The sequence below is a fragment of the Mustela lutreola genome, chromosome 12 (assembly GCF_030435805.1).
Source record: "Mustela lutreola isolate mMusLut2 chromosome 12, mMusLut2.pri, whole genome shotgun sequence".
Taxonomy (NCBI): domain Eukaryota; kingdom Metazoa; phylum Chordata; class Mammalia; order Carnivora; family Mustelidae; genus Mustela; species Mustela lutreola.
Window position 1 is genome coordinate 49,882,009 of NC_081301.1, and position 9,642 is coordinate 49,891,650.

At 47.7% G+C, this 9,642-nt stretch overlaps 1 protein-coding gene across 1 annotated transcript in view; it reads left to right on the forward strand.

Annotated features, from left to right (window-relative positions):
- SAXO1 (stabilizer of axonemal microtubules 1) overlaps nucleotides 1-1,637 on the forward strand; it is a 129,147-nt gene extending 127,510 nt beyond the window's left edge. The window contains exon 4 of the mRNA XM_059142859.1: nucleotides 608-1,637. Within this exon, the coding sequence (XP_058998842.1) occupies nucleotides 608-1,611 (1,004 nt within the window). The 3' untranslated portion in view covers nucleotides 1,612-1,637. The remainder of the gene's footprint in view (nucleotides 1-607) is intronic.
- Nucleotides 1,638-9,642: the final 8,005 nt, after the last annotated feature.

The following is a 9,642-nucleotide window of genomic DNA, read 5'->3' on the forward strand; positions in this document are numbered from 1 at the left end:
TGATAAACTCTATGCATGTGGCATCTTCTGTTCTCTCTCCAGCCAATACAATGCCTTTATTCTCTTGAGGCAGCATATTTGATTTATGTGGATTACATGTGTGGGTTAAAGGGATGTAATCATGATCACCCCATGGATGAGAAGGGAGGTCTGCTTGGTCTGGCTGGTGGCCCACCAGTGGTGGGCTGTGAATCCCCTATCTCACTACACCCTGCATATCTTTCCACTCTGTGCTGATTCAGAGAGGGCCCCTTCCCCATAGAGGAATAGAACCATTCTTCGATCAAGGTACGCCAGTGCACTCCTCAGCTGGAATCAAATTCTAGATCCTCCCACAGCTGTGGACTCTCTAAAATCCCTGCATGTAGCATTGTGGGTTATGATGAGACTCCTGTCAATTCATCTGTTCTGCATAGTAACTTCCAAATACCGTAAAGTTGAAATATTAAACCCTTGGTTGACGTAGTAGAAGAGATCTGTTCTCCTCTTCCCTTGTCTCAAGGACCATCTCATTGGAGACCGGTTTAAGGCTTTGAGGCCCCTTAGAATACATGCAAGTTAAGTGGACTTGATTGATAAGTAGTCACCACTACTGTTTTATTTTCAGCTGATTACTTACCATGGAACCAACCAAGACGAGAGCTCCTGCGTCCAGAACACCACTACCGGCCAGTATCGACCCGGTTTGATAGTAGAACCACACACCAGGATGACTATTCTGTAAAGAGCCGAGTGAACACCTTGAGTTGTAAGCCTCTGGCTGTGCCCAAGCTCTGTAACATCCCCCTGGAGGATCTGACTAACTACAAGATGAGCTACGTGGCCCACCCAATGGAGAAGCGCTTTGTGTACGAAGCGGAGAAGTTCAGACCCTGTGAAATCCCCTTTGAAAGCCTTACCACCCACAAGGAATCCTACCGGGGCCTGAGGGGAGAGCCAGCCAAGAGCTTGAAACCTGCGACCAGGCCCTGTGGTTTTGACATGCCTTTCTCTAACACCACTGAGTTTCGAGATAAATACCAAGCTTGGCCAACGCCCCAGATGTTCTCCAAAGTTCCTGTCACCTATGTCCCTCCTGAAGAAAAGATGGACCTTCTGACCACAGTGCAGGCCCATTACACATACCCTAAGGGTGCCCCAGCTCAGTCGTGCCGACCAGTGCTCTCAGTCAAGAAGTGTGGTCGCTTCGAAGGCTCCTCTACTACCAAGGACGACTATAAGCAGTGGCCTAGCATGCGCCCAGAGCTAGTCAAGCCCGTTCCCCAGCTGAACATTCCCACCGAGCCCTTGGATTGTCTGACCACGACTCGGGCCCATTATGTGCCCCACCCACCCATTAATACCAAAAGCTGTAAACCTCCCTGGGCCGGCCCACAAGGAAATATCCCTGTGGAGGGCCAGACCACATACAGCATCAGCTTTACTCCTAAGGATATGGGCAGGTGCCCGGCCTCATATGCTGAGCCCCCTGGCTACATCTTTGAGGAAACAGATGCTTTGGGGCACAGGATATATAGGCCAGTGTCCCAGACAGGCTCTCCGCAGAGCAGCCGTCTTTCTGTAGGTGATTCGGAAAACCCCAACCAGCAGGAGTTGGCAGTGTCAGCCTGATTTAAAAAAAAAAAAAAAAAAAAAAAAAAAAAAAAAAAAAAATCATTCCTTAGAAATTGCACAATACTTTTAAAAGCAGATGATTGAGAGTTATTCATTGGCCAAAAAAGAATTCCCCAAAATGAAAAAAAAAAAGTTCATCATTTTCCAGGACACTTGAATAAAATGAGAATCGCTTGACTCAAGGAAAATGACATTTAATCACTGGCTAAGTATTCCCCTTAACCCTCCCTCTGCTGCCTCTCCCACTTGGGTCCCTTACCATGTGCTGATGGAATCAAAGCTGGTCTCAAGGGTTTTTCTCTGAACCAGAAATCTTTTCTGAATTTAATCATTGTATGACTTGACATTGCAATTAACTCTTGCCAAGTATGAAGTGCTGAAGAATAAACTTTTTTTGGGGGGAATGAAATGAATCTGCAGGTCTATAAGTTCACCCCTACTTGCTGTCTATGCAGAGAATGGGCTGTGTTCCTTGGGCCTTTGGGGAGATTTCAGACTATGGCCCCTATTGTACTCCAGTACTGATGGGTGTACTTTGAACTCCATCTGGAATTCTGTGTTCTCTCTCTCGGCCCAGGGCTCCTTTACAGGACATCTTTCTACCATCTCATGCCATGACAAACTGGCAAGAATAGTGCTGTCCGAATGGGGCCTGGGTGATTTTAGGCACAGGGAGTGGAGAGGGGAGAAAGGTATCCTATGGCAGTCCCAGGGGAGCGTGGACCTGCCAGGTCTCTCTTATCCCCAAACCAGTGTTGGCCCTGATTCCAGGACAAGGGGGAGGCAAAGGGACCCTTGACAACTGGGTAGTTGTCAGGCTTCCTCTGGGCTGTGAGCAGAAACTGTGAGCTCTTTAAAGTGCTTGGAGCTTATGCTGGGCATGTTCTTGGAAGCCTTGATCTGCTTTTCATAGGATAACAGCTGTGACAAGACTTGTGACAAAGCTTGACATAGTGATGAATTGGACCCTGCCCTAAAGGGCTGGAGGTTTCTCTTTTGGGTCAAATTCTTGATACTAAGGCTAAGTAATTTGGTGATTTAAAAAAAATTTTTTTTAATTGGAAAGAATTGAAGAAAGATTTTGTCCAAGAGGGCCTATGCCGGGGTCAGGTGGGCTCACGGTGTGGGTGAACCTCACTCAGAGTGATGCAGGCTGACACCTGGGACACTCACTTCCTTTCTGAGGTCACAGAACCCTAAATCTTCTACACAGAACAGTGTTTGGAGGAGGAAATTTCAGCTCAGGTCTGGAGACCTGGGTTTAGGTTCAGTGCCTGGTTCATGGGTGAGACACCTGTATCTTTTATCTGGGGTCCCATCTTTCCAAGGCTGTCGCTCACCTGGCCCAGACCTTTCAGGTCCCCATGCCTTGCAGCCTCACTGTGAGTTTGGTTTGTATCACTGGGTTGGGATCAAAATCCTTAAATCCTCTTGTTGCTTATATGGGGTTTGAATACCTGCCTCTCTGGGATAGAGAGGCTCAGGGAGTTAATGGGCCTTGCCCAAGGCCACACAGCATGGGGGCACCAAGGTCAAGATTGGAACCCAGCCATCTGATGCCACAGCCAGTGCTCTTCCCACGGGGTCAAGTACCTCCTATCTGCTGTGTCCCAGTTCGCATGGCTCCACAAGCACATCAATCCACACTTTCTCTGTCTGAGTTCCTCTCTGGAGTGCATTAAGCTAAAGGAGATCACTAGGAGGGTAGGTTTTATTACCTTCATTTTGTAACTTTGACAAATCAGAGAAATATTGGCAGTTGACTTGAAAAGCCACGTAGTGCTAGATGCTTATAAAAATGCAACAATCTCTTAGGCTCTAGTAGTTGGCCTCCCCTGTTATTGTTTCCCCAGAGAAGAATTTAAAATTCTTTTATCTGTTTCTGCTAGTGTCTTCCTTAATGTTCATAAGTCATATGCATGTACTATTGTTGGTTGACTTAATTGGTTTTAGACATGGTCTGTTTTGGTAGATTGGGAATTTTAATCTTCTCTCTCCCACCTTGTCAGTGAAATAAGAGAATGGTGCTGAGTGTATCAAGACTGAGAAGCTTTTCTAATGTTTCTGGGGAGTACAAAGAAGTTGAAGAAGGATGGATCGATGATTCCAGGCCAGATGAGCCACGTAGGGCATCCCTACATTGCCAGCTTCTCCCAGAATTAAGGAATCTGTGCTCCCCTGTTCTCTGTCCTTTTTTGGTCTCAAAATTACGTTATTATGAAAGTGGTTAAAATAATAAAAATATGGGAAACAAACTACAGAAAGGGGGGTCCAAGTACTTCTTATGGGGACTAGTGGAACCCAGTGGTTAGAACATATGTGTAAGGAGGAAGTCCAGGAGACCTGGGCTCGCTTCCTGGCCCTTGTCACCCACTGGCTAGAAGACCTCAGGCAAGTTCTTTAAAATGTAATAGCGGTCGTGGACCCATGGCTTCATTGTTGGTGTCAGTGATATAATATATGTCCATTGCTCTCCCCTGGCGTATGGTTAATACTCATTTAGGTGTAGGTGAGGATGATGAAGACGATGAAGGTGGCTGCTGACTTCTGCCTTGCTGAATCTACTCATGATTTTATGGGCCATTGTTCGCAAGTACGAAGGTAAGCAGGACTGCTCATGTGTTCTATTTGACCTAATCTACAAAGGACAATATTCACCTTTCCCCCATCCCATAATTATTTTTGGTTTTTCTGAGTTGGGCTTGCTCCCTGTGATCCCTGGAAATGGCATTTTAGGGAGTAACTGGGGCCAGGAGGAGGGAAACAGGGAGAGCCGAGCAGATGGGCTCCCCCCCTTGCCCTGTCACAGTTGCTTCTTATTAATCAGTTCTGTGTATCCGGCTTCCACGTAAGAGTTGTGGGACGCTTAACCGAATGAGCCACCCAGGTGGCCCCCAAACTCTATTTTATTGGTGGAAAGCAGAGTCTCCCAGTGTTGCCAATGGGCTGCAGCTAGTGAAATTTGTTGGTGTGGAAGCCCTGGGCTGTGCTGCCCAAAGCAGGTGATCCCACAGATACGGACACTGCAAGGATGAGATCCTACTCCCCACAGTGGTGTCTTCCTGCCTGTGCCGTCAGCAGGGCAGGCCCTATCCTCTGGCTGACTGGACGTGGGCCACCTACAGGAGTCAAGGCTCTGGTACATCACACTCAGTTTTGGTGATCAGGAACCCCCTCTTGCCCCCCCCCCCCCATTAAGGTATAATCACAGCACTAAGAACAGGTTAAAGGACCTTGGATTCTAATACTTCTTGCGTGTTCACAGGGTCCATGTCTTGAAGGACGAGCCTCCCTTTCTTGGGTTGGATCTAAGATGCAAGGCCAGGCGGGGACTGGAGGGTGGAGATGCCATCACCATTGTTAGCACTATCTGTCCCCCGCTTTCTTTTTGGGGTTTCCAACCCCAAATCCCTGCCGGGCTCTGCCGTGCATGCCTGCTCCCTCTCAGCTCTAGTGCTCTTGGGACAGTTTTGTTCGAAGCTGTGGCTTCCCTTCTGCGTTTCTCGGTCTTCATTCTCCCATCTCCCTCGCGTCTCCTTCACCTTTCCTGAAACCCCTTGTCCACTGACGACCCTCCCCGTCTTCCTCACTAGAGCATTTGATCATTTCATTATTGCTTTATTATAGTTTACTTACTGTAGGGTATGTGAGCGGGACAGGAAGGAGACCAGCACCAACAGGGAGGCTGCCCTTGACCTCTGTAGGTGGACCCAGGTGAAGGTGATAAAGCACAAATGGGATTTTGTGGGCATTTTCTTTCCTTTTTTTTTTTTTTTTTTTTTTAAAAAGATTTTATTTATTTGACAGACAGAGATCACAAGTAGGCAGAGAGAGAGTAGGGAGGAAGCAGGCTCCCTGCTAATTAGAGAGCCCGATGCGGGGATGGTCTCAGGACCCTGGGATCATGACCTGAGCCGAAGGCAGAGGCTTTAACCCACTGAGCCACCCAGGCACCCCTTGTGGGCATTTTCTTAACTGGACAGCGTGCCTAGAAGGCGACATCCCAGCCCACCCTGAGTGGACAGAAGGGCAAACGTGGGCAGTGTGGCATAGGTACTAGGTCAACCTGTGTGTTCAGGTGGTGGGGGCCACTCACTTCTGAACCACAGGCTGTTCTAAGCCAGCGCCCGTGGCATCAGATGGTGCTCCCCCCACCTGCATCCTTGGCCTCACCCATCCTCCCTCCTACCCTTCTCAGGTATCGCCAGCAGTTTTCCAGAGCAAGAGGGTCTAGGGTGCGGTTGCCAAGAGGAAGTAAGCGGCTGGGTGGGGGTGTGCACAGCTTCTAGTTGCAGATTAAATGGCCCCCTGGCTCCTCAGACCTGCCCTGCCATCCACCCAGCCCACATCTGGTCAGCAGCCTGGAAGCGGGAAGACAGAGGCCCTTCTGAGCATAAATATGGGGGGGTGGCAGGCAGCAGGGGTGTTTTCTTTGGCAAAGCAGGCTTGGAATTTCCACACGCCTGGCTGAGCAGGTGCTTGGCTCCTCCCCACGTTGGGGGTGCAACACGAGCCCCGGAGCCTGTAAACCTTCCAGAACATATGCTCTGGATTCTGGAAAAGGCATCAGGGTAATGCTAGGCTGGGCTCTGCTTTATATGTCCTACTTCTGCATCACAGGTGCCCCTGGTCCCTGTCTCTGGATCTTTGGACACCAACATGACAAGTCCTGATGGGTTTTTCTTGTCAAGACTTGGGGTGTAGCAGCAAGCCCAGGTTCATATTAATCAAAAGGATTCAGGAGCTTTCCATGCCTGTGATGGAATTTTTTTTTTAAAGATTTTGTTTAATTATTTGACAGACAGAGATCACAAGTAGGCAGAGAGGCAAGCAGAGAGAGCGAAGAGGAAGCAGGCTCCCTGCTGAGCAGAGAGCCCGATGCGATGCTCAATCCTAGGACCCTGGGATCATGACCTGAGCTGAAGGCAGAGGCTTCAACCTACTCAGCCACCCAAGTGCCCCCCTGTGATGGAAGCTTAACACTGATTTTCTTGGGTCTTTTTGTGCCCAAACCAGCCTGCCTGCCCACCAGCACCCTGCCTCCCTCCCCAGGGCCAAGGCTATTCTCTCACTGGCAAGGGGGGCAGCGAGGTCACTCCCTCATTGCCCTGATCCCCTTCCAATTTATGTCAGGGGATCATAAAACAGGGGAGCCCACAAATACCCTGGAAGTAGGCAAATAGCGACATGAGAAACATAGGCAGATGGAATGTTTGAAAAATGATGAAAATTTGGCATCTCTGCCAATGAATGACTTATAAACTAAGAAATGGAATTTTGGGGATGATAGGCTCTCTCCTGGACTTAAGAAAAAAAACAAACAAACAAACCACAAACCCCACTTTTTCATTTTAAAGTTCCTAAGCAGAGTTCAGTGCTTACTATCATTTAGGTGTGGCTCTTGGTTTGGCTCAGGGTTGTAACACCTCCTGTTATCGAAGACCAGATATTTGGAAACTTCCATGTCCAAAACTGAGGCCAGAGCCTGGACACATGCTGCCTTTGAGTTGCCAAAATCCCTGACCTGCATTTCATGTATGGAAACTCGAGTACTTTAAGCAGGACACGCCCCAGAGCCTGGCACTCACTCTGCTCATATTGGCTCCTCTCTGCCGTTCCTTCCTCCCGCCCTCTCTCCCGCCCTTCTTTCTAAAACACCTTTCCAGTGAACTTCTTTTATCTGGTCTGCTAGTCCTCAGAAGAGCAGCAGGGGGTTCTGCTTCCAAGCCAGAGACGGAGCCAGCTTGGCAAGGACAGCTTGGCAGTGGAGTTCGAGACCAAAAAATGGTTTAAAATGGAGAACTCAAAAGTAGGGCAACTCAGAAATTGTGATCCAAACATAATAATAATAATAATAATAATAATAATAATAAAAAGTACAAACTTGCTCATACATTTTATGAAGTTTGGAGAAGTCAACTGTAGTTTTTGCTTAGGAGCCCAATTTAATACAAATGATAAATTCTATACCTACATTTTTAAAGTCTGGGCAAATGCATCAACAGTGTTGGGTAAATGAATTCCTATTTGTCTCATTTGTTCAGAATTATAAGGGAATGGAGCTTTGGAGTGTTTGAATAAGAGGTTAACTATAGGTAATATCTAATAGCTTTTTTGAAGGTGTTTTCTATGGGATAGAAGCTGTGATATGGTCTTTGAAAAAAGTGCACTGGCCACCGAAGTTTGGGAGAAGCTGCAGATTCTAGCACCCTGTTGAGTTTCATACTGCATAATAATATTTTGAAGGCTCTGTGAAAGTTTACAGTGTAGGAAACATTCCACTTTGTATAATCCAGTACGTGAATTAGCATTCTTGCAATTACAAGTCCTTAAGCAAAAATGGGAATTTTTTGATTCAGGCATTTGAACAATCTAAGGCTTTATCTGTGGGATTCAGACACAGCTGAATCCAGGAGCTTGAAGGAGATGTGGTGGGTGCTTGGTCTTCATCTTTTGCTTTATTTTCTTCTCTGTTGCCTTCTTAGGCCTTTTGCATGTGGTGGTTTCTAGCAATTTGAAGCTTATAACATCCTTTTAACCAAGGGCTTCTCCCTTCCAGTGGTTCCAGTAAAAATCTCTGACACGAGTCTCTGTTGCCTGGCTTGAGTCTCTTGCTGATCCCTGAACTGATTGCCATGGCCAGGGAGGAAGAAAATCCTCCTTGTCCAGGATTGAATCAGGGTCCACCCCTAGACTGAGTAGTGTGTGTGGATGAGGTCAACCCCGTGCAGACTACAGGAACTGTGGGAGGGCTTGGGAGGGGATGGGTCCCCAAAGGAAGCGGAGGGATAATTTCCTGGCAAGGGGAGGGATGAATCCTGAGCTGGCAGAAGCAACCGTTTCCACCTCGGACAATAGAGCCCGTTTATTGTGTAAAACCTGTTGGAACACACATGGGGAAACCCTGCCAAGTGCTCATCATACGTTGTTCTTGAATATGTTTAGAATACAATAGAATACGTATGCATACACACATGTGGTTGAACCTTTCTCTGATGATTTACGAACCTTAGTTGATCCTGCCATGCCACAGGGTCAACTCTTAAGTGTTGAAACATTGGGGTCGCTGACCGTTGAAATTATTTGGCTTCATGATAGATGGGAGGTTCTAGCACTACCAGAGTGCAATGCACAGGGAGCCTGGGAAAGTTCATTTACCAGACAGTGGACATGAGTGTTCTGTCCGGCGTGGAGCGCTCTTGAGCTGTGAGAGCAACAGCAGAGGACCTCTCTCAGCATCCACACCTGCCCCCCGCTCTTGTCGTCATCCCGGCTTGGGTGGGAAATGGGGGCTCAGGAAGGAGAAGGAAGTTGGGGAAGTGGAGGAAATGATGTTTGTAGAACAAGGTGGGTGAACATTGGAAGGCTGCGGGGAATCTGAAAGAAGGGGAAGGCCAGAGAGAGGCAGGAGGCTGTTGATGTTGAGAGTAAAAAGTGATTTCAAATGCCTTTCGAGGGTTGCACGGCGTACAGGTGTCTGAGCTCGGGGAATGGGAACTGTATGTGTGTGAGGGATTCTCCGCTGCCCCTTGTGCTCAGAGCTCAGACTTCTTGCTAATTGCCTCTGGATACACACAAAGAGCTACAGAAATATTGCTTGGGTTCCAACAGGACTTCTTCTTCTTCTTCTTCTTTTTTTTTTTTTTTTAAAGATTTTATTTATTTATTTGACAGACAGAGATCACAAGTAGCCGGAGAGGCAGGCAGAGAGAGAGGGGGAAGCAGGTTCCCTGCCGAGCAGAGAACCTGATTCAGGGCTCGATCCCAGGAACCTGGGATCATGACCTGAGCAGAAGGCAGAGGCTTTAACCCACTTACTGACAAGACTAATATGTGAGAATGAATGATGATATCCAGGAGCTAAAGGGTATTTGAAGGGATCTTTAATTTTTTTTTTTTTTTTTTAAGAGTTCGTCCCTAGTGGTGAGGGAAGGGCAGAGGGAGAGCGAATCATAAGTAGGCTCCACACCCAGCATGAGCCTGGTGTGGGCTCCATCCCACAACCCTGAGATGGCGACCTGAGCCAAA